This window comes from Haliotis cracherodii, unplaced genomic scaffold, assembly GCF_022045235.1.
Source record: "Haliotis cracherodii isolate W230 unplaced genomic scaffold, xgHalCrac1.p SCAF_6, whole genome shotgun sequence".
Classification (NCBI taxonomy): domain Eukaryota; kingdom Metazoa; phylum Mollusca; class Gastropoda; order Lepetellida; family Haliotidae; genus Haliotis; species Haliotis cracherodii.
In genome coordinates this window covers 12,187,638-12,213,205 of record NW_027266319.1, presented here as the reverse complement: position 1 = coordinate 12,213,205, position 25,568 = coordinate 12,187,638, and the positions used below count along the sequence as shown (strand labels likewise).

The window sequence follows — 25,568 nt, the reverse complement described above, 5'->3', positions numbered from 1 at the left end:
AACCATGGGTCAGGGTTGTCCTGTGGGTACCCAGGTCCTACTCAGTACCCACCCAACCCAGGCACCCGAGTTGCCCGTCCCACCCCTAGTATTGGTACCAAGATCATTGAGAAAACATGAGAAAGGTGCTCTCTAATTGGCTGATGTTGACTTCTTGTTAGTCGTTTCAGTGCTCCGCCATAATTCGCGAAAGGTCGTTCTGACGTGACCCATAATGGGATGTCCTCAGATCTTTAATTAGCAGCAGCGAGAACTTAGGTCTGATTTTAATGAGATTGGGCCACCTGTGCCCTATCCAAAGAAAAACAACTATGACCACATCAAGTACAAATGAATTGTTTTATTCTTCATGAACATAACCAACTTGATGGTCATACAATGAGAATTTGTGTATCAAACTTATGTCTAATATCAGCCTTATGACCCCAGCTGATAGTTACATCCCTTGGACCAGAAATTGAGTTGAGATTGCACTCTATCTTCAAGTGTCCTTCACAAGTTAGTCACAGTATTATTAAAATGATTGATGATGGGAAATGGGTGAAGACCTCCAACTCATGTCCCTGTTCTCATGGGTGGGGAAACAAGAATGACGCCGTCTCCTCGTACAAACAGCATGGGGATGTTCCTCTTTGTTGACTGGAATGATAACACATAATTAGTAACTCTCATGAGAACAGATATCTGCAGCCTTAGCCACCCGTTTGAAGCCAGAGTCTAATAAAATTGCTACTGGAAGAAGAAAAAAAGAAAGAAAAAATTGCTTTTGGTCTCGTAAACATACAGTTAACACTAGTCTATATACTGGGACAAAAACCTATTGACAAAAACGCAAAGATAAAAGTTCAGGATTGTCGACTTAAAATGTTTGGGCACATGAAAACTATTACAAAACTATTAGAGATGTTAGTAGAAAGCAGACAAACAACATCGCTATATTATATGACTAACAAGCGTGTGGACCTATTCTGCCCTAAATCCGAAGTTGGACCCAAGCTGTGGGTATTGTTTGGAGAATCATGGCACATATTGATACACATTTTTGCATATTTAGTTTAGCATGTTATAGCATGTATATGGATGAAAAAGAATGGTAAAGGTATATTTACATAAAGAAAATCTCACCCGAGTGTCTTTCGATATCAAATATATCAACATGAATAGATAACAGTGGAAAAACTCTGAGGCTTGCCGAGGAGTTTTCCACTTTTATCAACAAATGTTGATATATTTGATATCAAAAGACATGAGGATGAGATTTTATTTATCATCCAACATCATTCTTCCAACTTATTCAGTTTTGAGACAGTAATAAGCAGTATCGTAAGTGTTAAAAGTACTGCTAACAGCTTCAATAGCAGAGCCATTAGCGATGTAATTTGATTGTGACATCATGGTAACCAATGATGTCAAAATGGTCTGCAAAGCATTGTGATGTAATTTAATTGCAGCGATATCTACAATGTAGATTTAACCCAAGTGATATCTCATATGGGAGCCAGTTTTAGACGATAAATAGCAGTCTGTGCCAAATATTTTTAATCTACTAGCCCAAACTTCTCTCTTGGTATTATTTTCAGCAGATTTTAGTTTTACTGTATCAACTTTTAATAGCTTAACTTACAAATTTTTACAAGAATCATGTTTTAAACTAGTGATATACAGGCTAATATAGAATGCACAGAAGTGATTTCACAATTTGTAAGTTTAATATTTTTCTCAGATGCCCAAAAGTGTCATTTATCTTTACAAACTTATGATCGAGCCCTGGAATCCCCATGGGTGTCTTGTCAATTTGTCAGTCCAAGATTTATTGATTTTCAACCAGTGTCTAAAGATGTCTCTGTTTTTTGGTAGTATGAGGATTTTTTTTGGTGGTGAAAAAAGGTTGTTTCAGTTAATCATATGTTAATCATGTTAATACCTTGTAGATTTCTTCATATGTTTCCTCATCAATCTCTACAGTTGTGACTGTTTCCTCAACTTCTCCCATGATCATATTCAAATGCTGATCATAAGCCTGAAAAGAAAAACAACATGTCATTCATCATCTAATTCAATCATAATGCAAGAATTATCAACTGAGTGCGGCACCCAGGCACATGGTTTCAAATACAAATTAATTTCAAATCGAAAACTTAAAATGCACTTGTAGCAAAAACATCAGCAAATGCACTCAATTTGCCTTTATGTTTAAATTGGAGATGGGCGGCAATGCAAGATGTTGTGAAGTAGCAGAAGTTTGCACCATTCCTGTGTGTGACACCATTATAACCCTGCTACGTTAGGTTAAAGGGAACAAAGTATCACTGTTTTGAGCTTTGATGCAAAGTTTCAAAGTGGGTGTGTAGATTTCAGCAGCTAGCCTAACTAAATAGTAGAGTTAACACTGGTCTCATCTTGGGACAAGCATGGGACATTCACTGGGACTTATTTCTTCGTCAGTAAGTGCAAGCTGTTTACTTAAGTTCAACAAATTCTTATTAAATCAACTAAACCTCTGCAGTGAGTGTGATGCATTAGACATTGTTAGACATATTTCTTCAGAGAGATCTATATGTCACTTTCAAACAAAATGTCTTACATGTAGTCTGCCTCGCAACTCTCTGTCATTTCTCATCTTCACATAAATACGTTCATCCAGACTGAGTCGAATGAGATCCAGCGGTTCTTCCACTGTCTGCGCAGGTACTTGCTGAAAAGTATATAAATAGCACTTAGAATATTCTACACTCATTCGTGTATCATGCCATAAACCCGATACAGGCGGACGCACAGGCGTGACAGCATATCATTGCATTCAAATTCGAACTAAGTGGATTCCTTTTGGACATAGCATAAAGTGACAGTTGGCAATACAAGAAAACAATGATTCACTGGGAACATGAGCCCGTATTAAAATTTGATAACTTTACGACTGACACTTATATATTTGTTTCAAAATACAACTTATTAACCGGTTAATTTCGAGAAAAGCACACCTGCTCTTGGTCGTCCGCCATTTTGGTAAATGAGCTTTCCGGTGTGCTGTTTCGTATGCTAAGGCAGTAAAATTTAAAATTGAATTCATTCTTTGATACGCAAAAATGTATAAATTTCTATTATTTCATGTGAGTTCTTGATTTTATAATATTCACGAAACCGATCAAGTGTATTTTCCTAATTTCATAACATCCGAATCTGTGGCTAGGATAGTAACTTTATCCGATAAACTCCTTACACTGAATTTTAGTCATCGCAACATTTTCCCGATTGAGAGGCACTGTCACTGCAATGTACTGAGTTTATCCGACCGCGAACTCGTGTTTTCGTTAGGTACAATTTTGAATGACTGATGTAAGTTATAGTTGTTGTGATGTTGGATTACAAACTTTAACTATTTTAAGTAATTTGTGACCACTGGTAGATTTTGCACGATGGCACGGCTTGCTCCAGGAAGCAGTCCGGTGGTTGAGAAGACATTCAGAAAACGTCATGGGAAGGTTGTCGCCAGAAAGGCCATCTCATCAGCTGTCTTTATTCTGGTGATCATCATGCTGCTCTTCATTGACATGTAAGTTTGACACTGGGAGTAGTGTTCTTTACCGGACACGCTTTTTCCGATTTCAATTAGCGTATCGTGGAGGCTCGAACTCACCTTCACATATTGAAGCTAAGGTTGGTTAATGAGAAAATCTAACTTGACAAAAATTGGACGGAGGTTATTCAAATTACATTGGATAATACGTTAAAAGAAATATGTAACCCATTCCCTACATCACAACTAACCTTAAAGATTGTGAAGGGGTGTTTGATTAAAGGGGTAAGCTACCCTAACCCTAAAACAACTTACCCTAAGGATCGAAGAGGCACACAACATCTGTGAAGCGAGAGCCACAGTCTGCAGCCTGAGACTATTCATGCTATACTAACATATGCCCGATAAATTGCATTGTTGCCACTGCCCTAAAATGTAGTTAAAATAAATACATCATAATTTTCTTGCAACAGTAGTGAGTGAGTGAGTTGGGTTTAACGCTGCTTTTAACAGTATTCCAGTTATATCGCGGCGTGTCAGCTTAATGTGGGAGGAAAGCCCAAAGCGATGCAGGTCTCAGACGTTTACCACTTCGGTGAAAACCACGAGCACGGGTAAGGTGCTGACAAACCTAGAAACATAATTGGGGCGAACCGGGATTCCAACCCACAATCATAGGTTTCTGGCGTGCCCAAGGGAAGCAACTCTGCACCACTTGTGCCCCCTCTTGAAACAGTAAACAGATCAAGTTCATAAACCATCCAGACATTGACATAATCACTTGACAGGTATTTCAAAGATTTAGGTTTCTCACCATTGTCATTTGTGCACAGTGGATCAGATCATCATGATCATTGTGGTTGTGCAGGCAATAAAAAACCCATCCAAAAACCCATGTACAAATATTCAAAACAATATCAAATTAAATGCGTAGCTGCACACCAGGTGACCAGTTACTGCCAAGGACCAATAAATGGCCCCATTAGCCAATAATTGTGATTCTTTTCATGGAGATACATCCTCATGTACTGTGTTTTTGAGCCCCTGTGAAGTATTACTGATTATATGTCTAAGAACAGTCTAATACAGTAAAATTAATTCTTTTGTTTGAGTACATTAAATTCTGTTGATACTAGGATGTCAAATGCTCATGTCTTGTTAATTTTATGATGATAATGCCTCACCAAGCGAGACAAGTTGATCAGGCACCATCTTGTTACCGTGAATTCAACATGTTCAAGCCCCTCTAATACAGTCCAGTTAAAAATAGATGCTCAACATGAAGAGTCACATGACATTACAAACGGGAAGTTTACAAACAGCAGCAGATACATAATTAGTGAATACGATTGGTCAGTTTCAAAATTATTATCAGGGGCTCGAAATGAAGTTTGGCTTGAAAACGTGATGTATGGGGTACTTATCATGCTTATACTTTCTACAAAATACTAACCGTATTTTCTTGAGTAAAGTGCACACTTTTTTTCCAAAAAAACACAGCAGTATTTAAAGGGGTGCGCATTATACACTCAATAATGAGTTTTGATGTTTTTTCCCCAAACGGAAAGACATTACCGTGAGCACGTAACACCAGAAATACTGGTAGGTAATCTTATTCCCTGGATGTAAAACAAGGCCTAGCAGAACAAAAAAATAAAATTCAAACGGTAAATCAACATGCCTAGTGATTTTTTTATCTCAAATTTCAAATTTGTACTGACCAAGTTTCTCATCACCCGTTCGTTTACCGAAATTCGCTGAAGGGGTACAGTGCAATTTTTTCTGCGCATAATATTTGATTTTTTTTCTCCAAAATACTGTATCCATTAGAGGGGGGTGCGCATTATACCATGTCATACTCGGGTGCACACTATACCAAAAAAAAATAGGGTATACAAAAATGAAAATGAACAATACACTGTCAAAATGAGGTTATTCAAAAAGGGCATGACAAAATGATCTACGGACTTCTTAAGGAGTATGGATTGTATCCAAGTGTCAGGTCTTGTCTCCCACACCAAATAACTGGTTTGGTACATGCCCATCCCTCAAATGTTACATCATTTAATAAAGGTGAGCTTCTGTACCTATCTGGTTTAATTGATTGAATCACACATTTTGGAACTGCCATTTAACCCGAGCATAGTACTCCTTTAACATGTTTACTGACGGATTAATGTTGATGAGGCAGCCAAAGAAAATGCCATTTTTACATATGTGATAGTTTGTCAACTGAGATTCAACTGAAGGATTCAAGCCATGTTACCACTGTTATTGACACTATGATATTTGATTAATTTTGTGTTTGAAGGTCGTACAGCCCCATCAGCAGTTACTTTGGGCTGGCCCATCCTGCGATGTGGTATTTTGGTAAGTCTATTTCTCCATATCACGATTTCCATCTACATTGTTACAGCATGGATAGAAATGTATTTTATTTCCAAGTGTGCCATGGAGCACTAATGACATTGTCAAGGTGTGCCTTTTGGACTCATTGGGTGCCAATTAGATGAATAATTTGATTGGTGAACCTGATGGGTGAAGCATTCTTTGGATTTCAGCATCTTTAAGCGACGACATGCATCCATTCATCCTCACAGCAAAGTCAACATGCAGAGTGAGTGAGTGAGGTTTTACGCCGCTTTTAGCAATATTCCAGCAATATCACGGCGGGGTACACCAGAAATTGGCTTCACACATTGTACCCATGTCGGGATTTGAACCCGTGTCTTCCGCGTGACGAGCGAACGCTTTAACCACTAGGCTACGTGACCGCCCCATCAACATGCAGTAAAAACCTAGACATATGTTTTGTTTACCAGCAAATCTGTGGAGGTATAGGAAGAACTGCTGAAGAATTGCTCTGAGAAATCTGAAGGCCTGTACAAGACTCAGCAAGTTCACCAAACAAGTGTACTTAACATGCAAAGGAAAATCCTTAGAGAGAATAGATGCGAGAAGGAGATAAAGACAGATCAGCTTTCTGATGGGAAGAATCAGTATACAAGCCACTGCATTCAAGGGGACCACCTCTGTGGTCAAGTGGTAGAGCATACGCCTGGAGAGCAAAAGGTCTGGGTTCAATTCCCAACCATAATAAAAGACCTAAAAATACCAAATACCATGGCTGGTTGTTCATGCTTTCAACCACAGGTTTGTCTGTATCTGATTGGATACGACTGTCTCCGTGGTCTAATGGTAGGGCGTCTGCCCAGAGAACGGAAGGTCCGTGGTTTGATCCCTGGCCGCATCATACCAAAAGATGTTAAAAGATGGTACTTGTTGTTACCCTGTCTGACGCTCAGCATTAAGGGGCTAAAACAAAGACTGGTCGGCTCGGAGTCAGTATACTGTGTCTGAGTGGGGTATTCATGTTAAACTGTGGCATTTTATCTCAGTGGGCTGGCACTATAAGTCAGCATCAGTCCGAACTAGTACAAAGCAGCCACACACACACACAAACGTGCATGCACGTCGCTATATTAGTACAATAATCTTGAACCCCATTTAACCTCATCTTACCTGCATGAGATGTTTGGACAACAAGCAGTGGAACTTTCTGAAAGAAGAAAATCACTATCACAAGACTGTTCTAGGTTCCAAGAACAAACATTTAAAACTGTGTGGCACTCTTAAAGAACTAACATTGGACTTTGTGATGAAGAACTGTCACCAGAGACAACCCTGGATGCAGAATCTGAATGGATGAAGAAGCTGCTGCTGCTGCTGCAGCTTAAGCCATCATAAATGATGCCCATGTTGGCAGCTTCATCTTTTTAAAGAAAGTTGGCCTTTACATGAATATTGTAAGGCATTGTGTGTGTGTAGATTGTGACAGTCCAGTTTCCACACTTGCCGAACTAGCCTGGAATTTCTGCGCTTGACCATAGCGCCACCAGTGGCAATTACGAGTTATGTCCCTTCTGTGTTCCTCCTATGGACTTATCACATTCCACCTCTCATAGGGGCGGTCGGGTAGCCTAGTGGTTAAAGCGTTCGCTCGTCACGCCGAAGACCTGGGTTCGATTCCCGACATGGGTACAATGTGTGAAGCCCATTTCTGGTGTCCCCCGCCGTGATATTGCTGGAATATTGCTAAAAGCGGCGTAAAACCAAACTCACTCACTCACTCCACCTCTCATATCACTTGCATTTGATTCAAACAAAATAGCGCCCAAGACGATCTGATCGATAATCAAGATCTATGATGTAATATAACGGGTCCTACCTTGCAAAATGCATCAATCACGTGAGCACCTTGATTAAAAACATGAATAGATTAGGAAAATATCTGTTGACGGTATACATGTTTTGAAAATCCTGCAATCGATCGAAATCTGCATGGCAGTTACGAACCGGATGTTGATTTTGTTACATGATTTTGATTGGACTATGCATAGACTTGTTAGTCCAGCCAAAATATAACTCCATTATTCCAGGCTAGTTTGGCAAGGGTGGAAACTGGACATTTATAGTCAGTTAACTCCCTTGCCTTGGGAAGGTTTCCTTGCTAGTTTAAGAAAACAGTTTATGTTGTTGAAGTAAGTAGTTCCAATTATGGCTGCCAGTTCCTCGTGAATGTCATTTCAGGAGTAAGCAGTAGTAAATTTTGAAATGTTTCAGAGTGTGTGGGCATCATCTTCTGGCTGTTCCGACTGGTTCCAAGTATTGTGTATCTGGTGTCGTATACAAGGGATTATTTCTTCGGAGAAGTAGTGGAGCTAACTGAAGAGCAAGCTAGACTACTCCGAGTTCAAAAGAATGGTACTGTATTCCACACTTGCCATAATTGAGATATTTGTTACTTATCCTGCATTACTGCATCTAAGGTTGGTTGGTTGGTTTGTTGTTTAAGAAATCCATGGTCCAATGACAGGCCGTCACGCATACGAGTGACCCCCTCTCAGGTGGTCACTTGTACGCGAGACGGGAGAGCCGTCTCGCGTACACGTTACGTCCTCTACTGTTTAACGCCGCACTCAGCAATATTCCAGCTATATGACAGCGGTCTGTAAAATAATCGAGTCTGGACCAGACAATCCAGTGATTGATATCATGAGCATCGATCCACGCAATTTGGATTTAATGACATGCATCAATCAAGTCAGCGAGTCTGACCACCCGATCCTGTTAGTTGCCTTTTTCGACAAACATTGTCACCTTTTATAGCAAGCATGGGTTGCTGAAGACCTATCCTACCCCGGAATCTTCACGGGTCACTACGTCTAAGGATGCATTAAGGAGTAAAGGAGGAGAAGTATACAAATGTAAAAAATATTTAGATTTTTCTAAAATCATTAAAAAAACTGAGGTAATAAGATACATCATTACATGTAGTTTATATGCATATTTGACAGATAACATTAACATGTTGCTAAGAAAAACTAGTAATTAAACACATTTTTGTTTTAGTTTATTATTTTATGTAATAAAAATAGTTGACAATAATGAGATATTTGGTAAATTGAGACTTACAAAAAGACCAGCTAATCATTGAATATTTAGAAGCTGGTACCAAAGTCATCAAAATGTCATCTTGTCAATTTTCAGAGCGAGGTTTCAAGGTGTCACCGCGGAAACCTGTAGGTGACCAATCGGCACAGAATAGTTTCATCTTCTCGGCAAGCACTCCTGTGACTCAAACAAGTTTTGCCAGTGATGGATCCCGCCATAGTCCATCCTCCTTCCTGTCTCAGTCTCCGTACGGGGGGTCGTTCATGTTCTCACAGCACAGCCCCACAGCCTATCAGTCGGTGTCCTCATCAACACTCTCTCCATCACACTCACAGTCTTTTGATAGGGTAGGTTACACATTTCGTATGTTTATTTTCCAAGCCAAACATCTGACATTGGGCTGGGTGATAATTCCTGCATATTTGATGCAAACATTTTACTCAATTTCAGATTGAGTAGTAACAATATTTTTATAAAAATATTCACCCCTACTCTGCTACTTGTTTAAAATAAAACGAATCTACAAACTTTCAGAATTAAACGAGACTGAAATAACTTTCGTAAAATAGAGACTTGGAATTTCTGTCCATTTATAGATTGCTGTCACATTGCTTATCTTGTATGACTACATATCGGCCAATCAGCTGCGAGTATTTCTGACTAGTGCTTACTACAGTCACAATGTATTTAGGAGCACAATGTATTTAGGTAAAACCCTGATTGGGTCTTGATGCTGAAAAGTACTTCTTTTTTCCGTCTCTTTATATACAGTTGTGCTGTGTTATCACTGCTTCAGATTGCCAAGGGTCTCAGACATGGAAAATAAGAAGAATATTTCTATGTTTCTGAGAGGCGGTCGGGTAGCCTAGTCGTTAAGGCGTTAGCCCGTCACGCTGATGACCCGAGTTCGATTCCCGACATGGGTACAATATGTGAAGCCCATTTCTGGTGTCCCCCGCCGTGATATTGCTGGAATATTGCTAAAAACGGCGTAAAACCATACTCACTCACTCACTCACTCTATTTTAGGGCACAATGGTTCTCTCTCTCCTATATTTCAGGCCAAGTGGTGATTCCAGGTTTAAATTGTTCCCCAGCAACCTATTCTTGTCGTAATAGGCGACCAAATGGAGTGGGTGGTCCAACTAAGTGACTTGGTTGATTGCATACCATTTTACCATGGCAGGATAAATTGTTCACAATATCGGTCACTGGATTGTCTGGTCTATACTTTCTTATTTACAGGCTACATACTGCTTGAGTATTGCTGACCACACTATATTTCTGATACTTGGCCCATCAGATATTTACAATATTCACATCAGCCTGAAACTCTGCTGTAATATGTTTGTCTTGGTATTATCTGTCTCATTAATAAAACAAATGGAAAAGAAGTTCATTGTTTTATTTTTAGTGAGGTGAGGTGAAATGTGGTTTAACGTCGTGTTCAAGATTATTGCACTTATATAGCGATGTGGGTGGTTGGGTGGGGAGAGGGACTAATGCCGAATTTGTAGTGCTTGCCCACCTTTTAACTTTTGGTATGACGTGGCCTTGGATCAGACCCCAGACCTTTCGCTCTCCATGCACATGTTCTACCACTAGATCGGGGAGGCGGTCTGTATTATTTTTAGTAACTAGATGACCGATGAAATTAACGATCTGCTTTTCGTTTAAGAGTGTGAACCTGAGTTCTGCCAACAATTCTTCCACCCGGTTTGATGTTAGTGACCAAAGTGGTCTGAGGTCCAGACACAACGCCACCTACACAAAACTATCACCAGGTTAGTCTCATTGTATCATCATCTCTAAATTCAAATCTCATTACTGTGACTGTCTGTGGCCATTCGAGATTAAGTTCTCAGAATGACATACAAGTTGTCCCCTGTATCCCATGCTTGTCTCCCTGTGGGTATTCCAGGACAGAGTACATCCCCAGTACCCCATGCTTGTCTCCCTGTGGGGATTCCGGGGCAGGGTAGATCCACAGTCCCCCATGCTTGTCTCCCTGTGGGTATTCCAGGAAAGAGTACATCCCCAGTACCCCATGCTTGTCTCCCTGTGGGTATTCCAGGACAGGGTAGATCCTTAGTCCCCCCCATGCTTGTCTCCCTGTGGGTATTCCAGGAAAGAGTACATCCCCAGTACCCCATGCTTGTCTCCCTGTGGGTATTCCAGGACAGGGTAGATCCTTAGTCCCCCCATGCTTGTCTCCCTGTCGGTATTCCAGGACAGAGTACATCCCCAGTACCCCATGCTTGTCTCCCTGTGGGGATTCCAGGACAGAGTACATCCCCAGTACCCCATGCTTGTCTCCCTGTGGGTATTCCAGGACAGGGTACATCCCCAGTACCCCATGCTTGTCTCCCTGTGGGTATTCCAGGACAGGGTAGATCCTTAGTCCCCCCATGCTTGTCTCCCTGTGGGTATTCCAGGACAGAGTACATCCCCAGTACCCCATGCTTGTCTCCCTGTGGGTATTCCAGGATAGGGTAGATCCTTAGTCCCCCCATGCTTGTCTCCCTGTGGGTATTCCAGGATAGGGTAGATCCTCAGTATCCCATGTTTAGGGATTTATCTAGACCTGCACAGAGGCAATGTTCATTGTCATTATATCAAGATCTGTGAAGATCCAGGTTAGAATAGATCTTCAGCAACCCATGCTTGCTGTAAAAGGCGACTCTGTTTGTCGTAAGAGGCGACTGACAGGATCGGGTGGTCAGACCCGCTGACACTTCATATAGCTGAAATATTGCTGAGTGCGGCTTTAAACAAACAAACATTGTATCAAAACATTAAACATCAACAATACAAGATACAACTGTCCATACAGAACAGTTTGCTCCACAATTCCTGACTGACTTTAATTGCATTATGGGGGCGGTCGGGTAGCCTACTGGTTAAAGCACTGCTTGTCATGCGGAAAACCCGTGTTCGATTCCCGACATGTGTTAAACTCATTTCTGGTGTCCCCCGCCGTGATATTGCTGGAATATTCCTTAAAAAGCGGCATAAATCCTCACACTCACTCACTCACTCACTCACTCACTCACTCACTCACTCACTCACTCACTCACTGCATTATGTCCTGTTTCACATGGACTCACTGCAAATGTTAAACTCTTTAAACATGCTTATGATTGATTATAAATAATATTAAAGTAGGATTACGAATACCAGTTTCACACATATTGAACTGGTTCGTAACCGTTTAAGCAGGTAAGCGTGACAGGCCTGATTGTAACGTCATTGTGTGTCTATTCAGCTTCTACTTACAACACCATCTCTGACATGCCCACCTTGGCTCGCTATCTGAAAGAACAGGAAGAGAAGGAAAGACGAAGTTTGCAAGGTATGCTGGACAGACTGGATACTATCAGTCTGATGACTAGTTTAGCAAATGTTATATTTGGGAAAACACTTTCTCCCCGGTGGCTGAGTGGGTTAGATCGCTGACTTTGTGTGCTGGCGATTACGTGTCTCATTCAGTGTGGGTTCGAATCCCGGATGGGACTCAACCCCCCCCAAAATGACCACCTCTGTGGTCTAGTGGTAGAGCGTCCACCCGGGGAGCGGAAGGTCCGGTGTTCGATCCGGTGTTGGCCGCGTCATACCTAAAGACGTTATTAGATGGTACTTGTTGTTACCCTGTCTGGCGCTCGGCATTAAGGGGCTAAAACAAGGACTGGTCGGCTCGGAGTCAGTATACTGTGTCTGAGTGGGGTATTCATGTTAAACTGCTGCATGGTATCTCAGTGGGCTAGCACTATAAATCGGCATCAGTCCGGACTAGTACAAGCAGCCACACATACACTCACGTTGCTATATATGTGCAATAATCTTGGACGTGACGTTAAACCCAATTTCACCTCACCTCAACCAAAAAAAAGTATGAGAATATGTACTTTACTAAGAAAACTGTTTTCCCAAAATAACATTTGTTTTATTTGACTGCTTTCTAAATTGCACTGTGTTCATAATTACTAGTTATTTATGTTGGTGGTAGTATTGAAGTCTGATTATGAGCACAAGATTAATTATTGTAATGGAAATTATTGGAAATCTCATTAAATACACCAGATTTTGAATTCAGTTACCAGAAAACAGACTGAAAATACATGATATAAAAGCCATATGAATTTGGGTCTTTTGGTTGTTGACTGAATAAATTTCTTTTATGGATAGCTTCCCCTGATACCAGTAGTCAAGGAGCCTCATTCTGGAGTTTTGGATCCAGTCCAATGGATCATGTCAACGTCCTGAGAAAATACCAGTATCAGGTCGCAACACGGTCGCCCCAGTCACCGACAGCTAAAGCCAGCAGCAGCGATCAGTCTGTGTCTTCAGGCCTGGAAGAGGTAAGTACATTGGCAGGGGTAGATCAGGAGGAGACAGCAGCACTGGTCGTCCTAGAGCTTTCACTGTAATGCAAGAAATATCACCTGTTACCGTTGGTATCAAATACAAACAAAATTGATGATCATTAAGGGCCAACCACTTGATCATGTTGATATTCTGTTTCCGAAAATGTCCTTATTATAACCCCGACAAAATGTCGGGAGTATATAGTTATACCAAGGTTCCGTCCGTCTGTCCGAAAACTTTGTCCGCGCGATTTCTCTTAAACTATTCAGGGGATTCATCTCAAACTTGGTACATATAATCTGTGTCATATGGAGGGGTGCTGTCAAAAGAAAAAAAATGTTTTTATTAATTTTCCATTTTTTTATGAATTTTTCAAACCCTAAGCTAACCTATCCTAGCTATTTAATTTGTAACTACTGACACACTAGGCGCGTCGGGGGTATTAGTGAGCCACGCTCACTTTTGCACTTGTTGTGATAGTGTTTCCTCATTGTGCTGTTCTGTTTCCAGGTGTGGAGTAGCTTTGGAGTAACTGAGGACAACTTGTATCTGTGGACAGAGAGACTCCGAAAAGTGAGCTATTCATTCTCCAGTCTCTAATTCATGTTAAACTTCATGTCCTCGTTCCGCTAGACAATCTGTCTCAACCAACAGTGTCAACCATGATTTCTATTGACATGCAAATGCACTCAGTAACAGCAAAATGTCCAACTTGTTGTCGAAAGATCGAAAACTATGAAGGTGACTGATTAAATCAAAAGGACATTATTCATTTTACAGAAAGTCATGTAGTCATCTGCTTTAGGCTAAAGGGTGCTCAGCATGTGCAGCAATATGACAAATCAAAAGAAGCGTGACACATTTTGCTAGCCTTGGGTGCCAATGTTCATGTTTTGGACTCCCAAGAGTACCCTGGCCTGGAAAATAGATAGACCAGGTTATGTGATTCTCCCCTGTAGTGTTGTTGATGCCATCTTGTTTCAGTGGCTGAGTCTCACCTTGATCATCAAGCTGGCCAATGAACTTGAGAGAGTCAACCATACCCTGAGGAGCATCGGCTGTGAGGAGCTGCAGGCAGGAGGTAGTGGACTTTATAACATGGGTGTGGGGTATACAGATACATATGTTATAACATGGGTGTGGGGCATACAGATACAGATGTTATAACATGGGTGTGGGGCATACAGATACAGATGTTATAACATGGGTGTGGGGCATACAGATACAGATGTTATAGCATGAGTATTGGGCATTCAGATACAGATGTTGTAGTATGGGTGTCGGGCATACAAACACAGATGTTATAACATGGGTGTGGGGCATACAGATACAGATGTTGTAGCATGAGTGTGGGGCATACCGATACAGATGTTATAGCATGGGTGTGGGGCATACAGATACAGATGTTATAGCATGGGTGTGGGGCATACAGATACAGATGTTATAGCATGGGTGTGGGGCATACAGATACAGATGTTATAGCATGGGTGTGGGGCATACAGATACAGATGTTATAGCATGGGTGTGGGGCATACCGATACAGATGTTATAGCATGGGTGTGGGGCATACATATGTAACAACATGAGTGGGGCATGCAGATACAATTGTTATAACATGAGTGGCATACAGATATTGATGTAATAACATGAGTGCAGGATACAGATACAGATGTTTTAATAAGCAGAACAAACAGATACTGATGTTATAATATCAGTGGGGCATACAGATACTGATGTTATAACATGAATTGGGGCGTACAGATAGATGTTATATCATGATCATGTCAGAGTTTGACATACTGATGTTATAACATGAGTGGGGCATACAGATACAGATGTTATATCATAAACATGAGTGTGACATACTGATGTTATAACTGGGTGGCCCAGTCGTCTAAGGTGCTGCGATTGGTTGTACAGAGTTGTGTCCCTTTGGCATGCCAGAACCCTGTGATTGTGGGTTCGATTCCAGGTTCGCCCCGATTATGTTTCTAGGTCTGTAAGCACCATACCCGTGCTTGTGGGTTTCACCGAAGTGGTAAACGTCTGAGACCTGCATCACTTCGGGCTTTCCACCCACATTAAGATGACACACCATGATATAACTGGAATACTGTTAAAAGCGGTGTTAAACCCAACTCACTCAGTCACTTATAACATGAGTGGGTCATACAGATTCAAATGTTATAACCTGAGTGAGGCATTCAGAAAAAGATGTTATAAAATGAGTGGCGAGTGGCTGCAGATCAAACTGTCATATGGACTGAAAGTGATGCCATTACTCCTAAAGGCCCTCAGCTGTTATCATGACTGACAGAATCGGTACTGTCCACACATTCAAACACCTCCAGTACAGAATAGGGACCAAGTACCCCAATTGTTGTTCTGATGGGCATGAATGAGGGTTTGGTGACAATACTGTGTCATCTTCTTTTTGTGTGTCAACATACTGATCATGTTCACTCACAGACAGCCATACCCGTGCTCGTGGGTTTCACCGAAGTGGTAAAAGTCTGCATCACTTCGGGCTTTCCTCCCACATTAAGCTGACACGCCGTGATATGACTGGAATACTGTAAAAAAACGTCATTAAACCCAACTCACTCACTCACTCACTCACTCACTCACTCACAGACTGCCCCATGTCGTGATTCCAGTTCAGACTAAGTCCCCCAATCTGTACGAGTCGTATTGGGCAATTTGTGAGATCAGGTGGATTGGCTTGATGACTTGGTTGATACCTTGTCAAAATACCTGACAGTGAAGATCATTGTTCATAGTGTGACTGTTTTGTCTGGAATGCTTGGAATATTTCTGGCCGTTGGTTGGTTGAATCCCAGCGATCCCCAAGGATGTGGATCATTGCTCACAGTATCGATCACTGAGTTGTCTGGTCCAAGGCTCAATTATTTACAAGCTTTTATTTACAGACTATCTTCTATGGCTGGAATGATGCAAAAACAAGAAACGAACATCGACTGCAATGAAGAAGTGTTGATTGCTGCCTAGAAACAACTCACTCACTCACTCACTCACTCACTCACTCACTCTGAACTGTCCATGTTTTTCTCATTGCTGAATTTCAATATTCTGATGAAATTTCCTTGCTCTCAGATATTGCTCCTTCAAACCAGTTCAGCTCTTAATATAATGTTGTAGTTCTGTTGTCTTTCGCTTTCTTCCATTTCACACTCCCTGTAATGTAATGATATGTAATAATGCTGACATGTGTATAAAACAACATTCACTCACTCACCTCATCTTTCCCACAGATGTGAGTGTGTCTACGTTAAAACAGCTGGCCTTGACCAAAGGAAATTTTGTACCATCTTTAAACAGCATCATACCGTATCTGGATGTGTCGTCAAACCAGGAGTATGTCGTCAAACGTATACGAGGTATGAAATACTGTGTCAACTACTAAGGGTGAAACGATACACCGATATTCCGATGCATTGCGATACTTGACTCACGATACGATTTACGATAAATGTGGGCCCATTTATCGATACGCCACGATACGGAACAGAAATCTCAAGTACAGCGTTTCCTCGCTATTGTGCCTTTCAATAAACCGCTAATTTGGTTAAAGCGCGCGGTAACGCTTGGCTCCCAAAACGTACTTACAATTTTTAATAAGCTGAGGTTTTACATCGACAGATGTTTTTCCCCATCTCAAAAAACATTATCAGCTGATCACCGCAAGCACATAACACCGAAAATACCAATCAGAACTGAAGTACGCAATTCAATACCATTATTATACTATCTTGTTATTAAAACGTGTTCATTGTATATCTGGTCTTGTGTTTGTAATATATTTTATCAATTTTATTCAAAATTTCATTTAATATTGTTTTCATTAAGTTATGTGAAATCGTGTGTGAAGAGATACAGCAACCACGGTCAGATTACCGCTTTTGACGCATTGAAACGAAGTTTAGTTGCTAGAGAATGGATATATATATTAAAAATGCCATACTTTGACTTGTTAAAAGTCATATTTGTGGCAATTTGGCTCATATATGTCAACATAACGTTTTCGCAATCGAAATACATGTAGTATGGGAAATTCCAAGGGTGACTAGTCAGATTGTTCCATATGTAAAAATATCCCGCAACAGCAATCACCAGTACCAAAATGCTACACTTGTGGTTCTTATAATTTTAAATATATATATAGTAAAAGCTGCAACTAAGGTAACACGATATTGGAATATATTATTCCTGATAAAACAATAATTTCAGATTTCAATTTCTTCAACCATTGCATCAAAATTCTTTGAAGTTGTATCACTGGTGGAGTACATTAATTATTTTCTGGTGTTTAAACTTTGAATTGTTTTGAAGGAAAGTTAGAGAAAGTTCCACTTTGCAGCTGAACAACTTCAGTAGTCTTGTTATTATAAAATAATTTTGACTGTTCCAAAATCATGAAAGGTTCAATCTTCACATGCATTAAGTCTCATTTTTTTGTTTTGTGCGTATCGAGATACGTATCGTATCGTGACCAGAATATCGAGATGCGTATCGTATCGTGACCTTCCTGTATCGTTGCAGCCCTATCAACTACCCCCTGTCACGATTCCAGATTAGAATTGGTCCCTTGCATGCTATGCTTGTTGTATGAGACAACTTAATGGATTGGGTGTCAACATACCCTGATGGCGTGGGCCATTGCTCATTATATCAGTCACTGACTTGTCTGGTCCTGACTTGATTATTAACAAACGGCAATCATATAGCCGGGAATAGTGCTAAAGAAAAAAAACAAAAAACTTTGTCTACATTCATTTTCTCGTGATGTCGTAAGAGGCGGCCAAATAGATCGGGTGGTCAGGTTGATTGTGTGTGATTGTAATGGTGTGGATCACCATATCGATCACTGGATTGTCTGGTCCAGAGGCCGCTGTCATGTAGCTGGCCTATTGCTGAGTGTGGCCGACCGACACCCCTATGCAGTGTCTGAAATAACTGCCTGCCCGTGGCTGGTAACTTTTCTGTCTGGCTACAGGAAATTTCCCTCCACCTGCGCGACTCTCGATCACCATATCGATCACTGGATTGTCTGGTACAGAGGCCGCTGTCATATAGCTGGCCTAGTGCTGAGTGTGGCCGACCGACACCTCTATGCAGGGTCTGAAATAACTGCCTGCCCAATGCTGGTAACTTTTCTGTCTGGCTACAGGAAATTTCCCTCCACCTGCGCGACTCTCGATCACCATATCGATCACTGGATTGTCTGGTCCAGAGGCTGCTGTCATGTAGCTGGCCTATTGCTGAGTGCTGCAGACCGACACCTCTATGCAGTGTCTGAAATAACTGCCTGCTCGAGGCTGGTAACTTTTCTGTCGGGCTGCAGGAAATTTCCCTCCACCTGCGCGACTCTCGATCACCATATCGATCACTGGATTGTCTGGTCCAGAGGCCGCTGTCATGTAGCTGGCCTATTGCTGAGTGCTGCAGACCGACACCTCTATGCAGTGTCTGAAATAACTGCCTGCCCATGGCTGGTAACTTTTCTGTCTGGCTACAGGAAATTTCCCTCCACCTGCGCGACTCTCGATCACCATATCGATCACTGGATTGTCTGGTCCAGAGGCTGCTGTCATGTAGCTGGCCTATTGCTGAGTGCTGCAGACCGACACCTCTATGCAGTGTCTGAAATAACTGCCTGCTCGAGGCTGGTAACTTTTCTGTCGGGCTGCAGGAAATTTCCCTCCACCTGCGCGACTCTCCAGATAGTTTTAAGACTGCTTTAATATGTATTCAGTTTGATTATATCTCTTCTAGATTCTCAAGTAATTGTTAGCATTATTTCAGCTGAATCAAGACAGGATTTGTGTCTTAGTGTTTACCAGAATGTGGGCAAGTAAGTTTGAAGATGGGAAGGCAACACTTATGGGTCACCTGCCTAACTCTTTTTTGGCGATTTGAAATTATTTCGAACACTGCCTCTACGTAACTGTATGTAATTGATGAATAGTTGCTGATTAAGTGTAATGATTAATGATTCTTGATTAATTTTGTACTCATAATATCGATCACTGGTTTGTCTGGCTTGACTTGATTATTGACAGGCCATCCTCATATGCTTTAATATTGCTGAGTGTGCCAATAAACAACAAAGAAAGAGACAATATGTCGCTTGTTTATGGGATGTTTGGATCATGCAATTTCTATTCTACAAATACAGTATTTCATATTCAGGTGCCAAAAACATCCGATATCAAATTACCATATTTCCTCTATTAGACGCGAGGCCGTCTATTAATTTTGCGAGAAAAGTGACTCACCATGTAATGGAAACCTGGCTTGTATTAGAGACCCAGCATGTAATATGGGAAATATCAATGCGTTTTACAGTTCCTGTTGGTGATCGATTGGCAGCCATTTTTTTATGAATCGATATGTAGGCTATCTATGTATTCATAGGCATGTTTTTTGTGTTAAAACGAGGTTTTGTAGCAAAAAGGAAACCTCTTTTTAACCAATCAAAATCAAGCATTCAATGTCATGGTAGAAACTTCAAATATTGTATTTCATTGCAGACCTGGCTACAGGTGCCATGTCCGCCTTTGCATGGAACAGTGGAGGTAGTTACGGCAAGCCGTGGGGGGAGCATCTCCCCACAGACTCCGTGGTAAGGGGAATGCACTTAATAGGCTTTAAAAAATAAAAGAATTGGTTCTCAGGGAATGTTTTTTGAAAATATAGTGCAGGTGGGCGGTGTCTTTTTCTTTTTTGGGTTGTTCAAACTAGTATGTAACCAATAAACAGCTGTGTAATCAATAAACAATTGTGTACAATCAACCTGGGACAGGTCCTCCCTACATAAATGTATTCCTTGATGAGTAAAATACTGGAATACAGTATTTGACTACAGTTGGACTTGGAATATAAACAGTTGGATTAGATTTTTTTTATTTAAAAAAAAAAAAATGGAAATAAAAACAAAACGTGCGGCAAACTTTATGTTGATGTGGGCGGTGCCTGAGAACCAAGACTATTATTTTTTTTAGCCATAGCCTTTCAGTATGGGTCTGTGTTAGCATGTTTTGAAGTTTTCTTCCTTGTGAGGTTTCATGTGCAGAATACTCCTCAGTTACCATGGTTACCTATGCTTGTTGTAAGAGTTGTCTAATGAATATTGGGCAGTTACAGCCTTTTACCTGGTTGAGTGTTGGCTTGTTCCCAAATACCATGGCTTATTGCTCATGCTTTCAACCACAGGGTTGTCTGTATCTGATTGGATACGACCGTCATCGTGGTCTAATGGTAGGGCGTCTGCCCAGAGAACAGAAGGTCCGTGGTTTGATCCCCGGATGCATCATACCAAAAGATGTTAAAAGATGGTACTTGTTGATACCTATCTGGCGCTCAGCATTGAGGGGCTAAAACAAGGACTGGTCGGCTCGGAGTCAGTATACTGTGTCTGAGTGGGGTATTCATGTTAAACTGCGGCATTTTATCTCTGTACGAGCAGCCACACACACACATGCATGCACGTTGCAATGTAAGTGCAATAATCTTGGACGTGCCGTTAAACCCCATCTAACCTCACCTGATTGGATATTTTACTGTCTACCACGATCATGGAGTTAGGGATGCGATGTTGCTGACTCATTGAGTGTAAACCCATTGGGATTCCGGGATGGAATAGGCCCCTAACACCTTATGCTGGTTGTAAAAGGCAACCAAATCAATCTAGAGGTCTGGCTTGGTGACCTGGTTGTGTGTCTGCTTAATCCAAGGTTGTGTGTTCTGTGTTGCAGCTGTTGATGCACCTACTGTGTACCTACCTGGACTCTCTGTTGCCCACACAGCCGAGGTACCCAGATGGCAAGACGTTCACCTCCCAGCACTTTGTGAAGACTCCTGATCAACCTGGTGAGTTTCATCCTTGCTGGCAGTAGAGAATTGATAGTTGCTGGGTGTGGCAGTAGAGAATTGATGGTTGCTGGGTGTGGCAGTAGAGAATTGATGGTTGCTGGGTGTGGCAGTAGAGAATTGATGGTTGCTGGGTGTGGCAGTAGAGAATTGATGGTTGCTGGGTGTGGCAGTAGAGAATTGATGGTTGCTGGGTGTGGCAGTAGAGAATTGATGGTTGCTGGGTGTGGCAGTAGAGAATTGATGGTTGCTGGGTGTGGCAGTAGAGAATTGATGGTTGCTAGGTGTGGCAGTAAGGAATTGATGGTTGCTAGGTGTTGCCATAGGGAATTGATGGTTGCTGGGTGTCGCAGGAAGGAATTGATGCATGCTAGGTGTGGCAGTAGAGAATTGATGGTTGATGGGTGTGGCAGTAAGGAATTGATGGTTGCTAGGTGTTGCCATAGGGAATTGATGGTTGCTAGGTGGTTCAATCCCAGGATGCATCTTTCCACAAGACGTTACAAGATGATACTTGTTACTCTGCCAGGTGATCATCATTAAGTGGATAAAGCAAGGACTGGATGGCTCAGAGTCGGTATGCAGTGTTTGAGTGAGGTATCCATGTTAAACTGCTGACAAAATCATCATTAGTCCGCAAGAGTACAAGCAGACACACAGATGCCCACACACACTCACACAAGTAAAGAGATGACAGTGATGTATTTGACTGTATTGATGTGTTGATGATGTGGTTGCTTCTTGTCCATCAGACCAGGGGAAGAAGGATGCAATGTACATATACCAGGTGTCCATCAACCCTCCCCACTTCCAGGTCATCATCGGAGACGAGACCTTCAACCTACCTAAGGTATGTCCAGTCTGCCCGGGGGAACAGGTGGCCCAGTCATCTAAGGCGCCGCGATTCACTGTGCAGAGTTGAGTCCCTTGGGCACGCCATAAACCTATGATTGTGGGTTCGAATCCCAGTTCACCCAGATTATGTTTCTAGGTTTGTCAGCACCATACCAGTGCTCGTGGGTTTCACCGAAGTGGTAAACATCTGAGACCTGCATCACTTCGGGCTTTCCTCCCACATTAAGGTGACACGCCATGATATAACTGGAATACTGTTAAAAGCGGTGTTAAACCCAACTCACTCACTCCAGTCTGCCCACTAGGAGGCAGCTCGCATCAAGAGTTTCTGACCAGCGTAGGAAATTCCTCCAAATCTTCAACCATACCACAGGGGAGGCAACTCCTCAAACTTTCCTTGTCAAAAAGTTACCTATCTAAGGTCTTCATTCAACATGGAGCCAAAGGGATATTAATTAGAATCAAAAGAACAACAGAATTTATTAATTAGGTCACACATACTTCTTTTTCAATAATTATATTCTATGGTCATAACATACATGCCTAGATAAAATCCTGCCTGTCCACCGGGCAGGTGAACTGGAAGATAAGAATTGCCTGTCCTAAGAGGTGAAGCTGGCAGAAATTTCAGACACAGTGATAACCAACCCATGTGTTCCATCATGGAAGTATTCCAGCATATAAATATTTTAAAGTATGCTGGCATATACATATACCATTGTATGAGAAAGGGTTTGAAGTTATGTTGGGCTCGGGTAGCCTAGAAGTTAAAGCGTTCACCCGTCACGCCAAAGACCTGTGTTCGGTTCCAGACATGGGTACAATGTGTGAAGCCCATTTCTGGTGTCCCCCGCCGTGATATTGCTTGAATATTGCTAAAAGCAGAATAAAACCATACCAACTCACTTGAAATTACGTTGGGGCCCAAGAGCCCTTGAGGTCTTCTGTGGTATTTGAATCCAGGGACCACTATATCTTGTATAGAGTAGCTTAAAGCATAATTCCTTATTTAAACGAGGGCAAGGGTGGCCCAGTTGTCTAAGGCGCCGCGATTCGCTGTGCAGAGTTGAATCCCTTGGGCACACCAGAAACCTATGATTGTAGGTTCGTATCCACGTTCGCCCCGCTTATGTTTCTAGGTTTGTCAGCACCATACCTGTGCTCGTGGGTTTTTCGGAAGAAGTAAACGTCTGATACCTGCATCAATTCGGGCTTTCCTCCCACATTAAGCTGACACACCGCGAGATAACTGGAATACTGTTAAAAGCGTGATTAAACCCAACTCACTCACTCATCATATTTAAACGGAAATAAAACATGAGCCTGTACGAGATGTTCTTGTTTGTTCCAGGGCAGGAACAATATGTTCCAGGCTATTCTGCTGTTCTTTTTCTACATCAAGATGAAGCGTGGTGGAATGCTGGGGTGAGTGTCCTGGACACAGTTGCCTGAAAACTGAATAGATGTGTGGGTTGAATAATGGTCCATATGAAACATGTTGCTGTGCTAGGTCTGGTCCAGTCGTCTATGGTGTTACAAAGTTGCATGCCTTAGCTGCCAAGATCGGCTAATCATGGGTTCAAATCTCCAAGGGGGCGGTCGGGTAGCCTGGTGGTTAAAGCGTTCGCTCGTCACACGGAAGACCTGGGTTCCATTCCCGACATGGGTACAATGTGTGAAGCCCATTTCTGGTGTCCCCCGCCATGATATTGCTGGAATATTGCTAAAAGTGGCGTAAATCCATACTCACTCACTCACTCAAATCTCCAAGGTGATCCTTGTTATCAGCAGCATGCCATTGTTCGTGAGTTTCACCAATGTAGTTGGTGCGCAGATAGCCCAGTCATCTAAGACGCCACAATTCCCAGTTCAGAGTTGCGTATCTTGGGCATGCCAGAAACCTATGGTCGTGGGTTTGAATCACGGTTCGCTCTGAGATCTGCATCACTTTAGGCTTTCCTCCCAACTCTGGCTGTGGCATTAGAGGAATTCTGTTAAAAGCGGCATCACTAGCCAATATATCAGCAAATATAGCCGTGAGCGCTTATGAGATGGGGCTGCTTATTACGTCGAATACAGTATTTTATTTTTATTTCTTGTTTTTTTGTAGGAGAGTCAACATCGGCATGTCTGGACTGAACATCATGTGGATCTTTAACTGAGACTCCTACACATAGTGCTATCAGTGTTGTCTGTGCTGGGTGCCCGGCCCATGGGTTGATGCAGCCCTTGGAATTACATCTACATCACAGATTAAAACCTTGTATCAGTTGTCTTGAGGCCCTTGGGGAGGATCAGCATGTCATCAACGAATGATAATTAATGCCCCATGTCGGCAGATGGTTGGGAAAACACTTGGGACTTGGGAAAGCAGAGTCTGAATTGCAAGCTACACTAATAAGAAGTGGATTTTCTCATTATGATAATATGTTTTACAAGTGCATACGATAAAGAAGTGTACAGCTTCCCCTGAATACATGTTGGTTTTCATCACACAAAAGAATACTTCTCCTGGAGTCCATATATGTCCATTGTTAAGCCATTGTCTTGGTGCTAATAAGGTAAAAAAATAAAAATAATGGTGTTTCGGGTAACCCGATCGATCCATTGTTTCACTTTCGACCCAAATATTTTATCACAGGGTGAAAACCCTCAAGAAATCCAATTTTAACATTTAGTAAGTAATCTGATATATTGTTTCTTTAGCTATTTTGAGCTAATAATAGATACTGTAAATCGTGAAATTAACGCGAGCGTAAATGCGAGTGGTCTTTGCACGCGTTTATAAACATCGCATTTATATCAACTATAAGACATTTTGGTTAGCAGGAATACCAACTTAGACATACACTAAAAACAAACAACTATGTATTCCACATCACTGTTTATTGACCAGCACTTGTAACAAGTATATAAACAATGTCATTCAAGCACTAATTACTTCATGTGAATTGTCAGTGCTGGGGCCAAGACAAGAGTTCTACTCACTTATGTCATCACTGATCACACCTGCAAGTCAAGACGGACGCCACCCACGCAACACAGTGTCCTTGTTCTTTGCGACTGCGTCAAAGGCCGACACGAGTCAACATGCATGTATTGTTTTAGCCAAGAACTCTACTCATCGCTAATATGTGGTGCTATTTGGTGTGTGAATGGATTAATGTAAGGTTGGATTAAGGTGAGGATTCACATGTAAACCTGACAACATTTTGTTGATATAAATCCACTGTAGCTTGAGAGGAGGGGGTGTCGCATTCATATTGAGTCGCATTTTTGGCTAGGGGCCAGCACACATTCTTTTGGAGACGCATTGATTTCACGTTTTACAGTATCATTTTCTTTTAAAATTTTGTGAAAGAACAAAGAACCCCAACTACAAACGTCTCTGGTCCAGGTGATCAGGTGTTTTGTTGTTTGGCCTAAGATTGGATGGGTGGAGGGATTGATCGGACCACCCTCGCAATGCAGGGGAATTTTGTTATGT

General features: G+C 41.7%; 2 protein-coding genes across 2 annotated transcripts; one reads left to right on the top strand and one right to left on the bottom strand.

Annotated features, from left to right (window-relative positions):
* Positions 1-325: 325 nt before the first annotated feature.
* On the bottom strand, positions 326-3,011 carry LOC139445825 (U6 snRNA-associated Sm-like protein LSm3). Its single transcript, XM_071227053.1, has 4 exons — positions 2,982-3,011; positions 2,585-2,695; positions 1,925-2,020; positions 326-639 (listed from the first exon to the last, which is right to left on the bottom strand). Exons 1-4 carry the CDS (start codon positions 3,000-3,002, stop codon positions 556-558), a joined length of 312 nt encoding a protein of 103 aa, XP_071083154.1. The 5' UTR covers positions 3,003-3,011; the 3' UTR covers positions 326-555.
* Positions 3,012-3,282: 271 nt separating this feature from the next.
* LOC139445935 (transmembrane protein 209-like) lies at positions 3,283-24,278 on the top strand. The gene is made up of 15 exons (XM_071227184.1): positions 3,283-3,553; positions 5,829-5,887; positions 8,141-8,281; positions 9,068-9,318; positions 10,650-10,755; positions 12,237-12,323; positions 13,157-13,329; positions 13,847-13,909; positions 14,321-14,417; positions 16,609-16,734; positions 19,888-19,979; positions 21,112-21,226; positions 21,979-22,076; positions 23,433-23,506; positions 24,192-24,278. The coding sequence occupies exons 1-15, from the start codon at positions 3,417-3,419 to the stop codon at positions 24,241-24,243; spliced, it is 1,671 nt and encodes a 556-aa protein (XP_071083285.1). The 5' UTR covers positions 3,283-3,416; the 3' UTR covers positions 24,244-24,278.
* Positions 24,279-25,568: the final 1,290 nt, after the last annotated feature.

Excerpts from the sequence above, each read along its gene's own strand:
- LOC139445935 (XM_071227184.1), top strand. The coding sequence starts at position 3,417 with ATGGCACGGCTTGCTCCAGGAAGCAGTCCGGTGGTTGAGAAGACATTC. Across the intron at positions 13,330-13,846 it reads TGTCTTCAGGCCTGGAAGAG|GTGTGGAGTAGCTTTGGAGT; the intron begins GTAAGTACATTG and ends TTCTGTTTCCAG. Across the intron at positions 23,507-24,191 it reads AAGCGTGGTGGAATGCTGGG|GAGAGTCAACATCGGCATGT; the intron begins GTGAGTGTCCTG and ends GTTTTTTTGTAG.
- LOC139445825 (XM_071227053.1), bottom strand. The coding sequence starts at position 3,002 with ATGGCGGACGACCAAGAGCAG. Across the intron at positions 2,696-2,981 it reads TGGCGGACGACCAAGAGCAG|CAAGTACCTGCGCAGACAGT; the intron begins GTGTGCTTTTCT and ends TATACTTTTCAG. Across the intron at positions 640-1,924 it reads CATATGAAGAAATCTACAAG|TCAACAAAGAGGAACATCCC; the intron begins GTATTAACATGA and ends TTATCATTCCAG.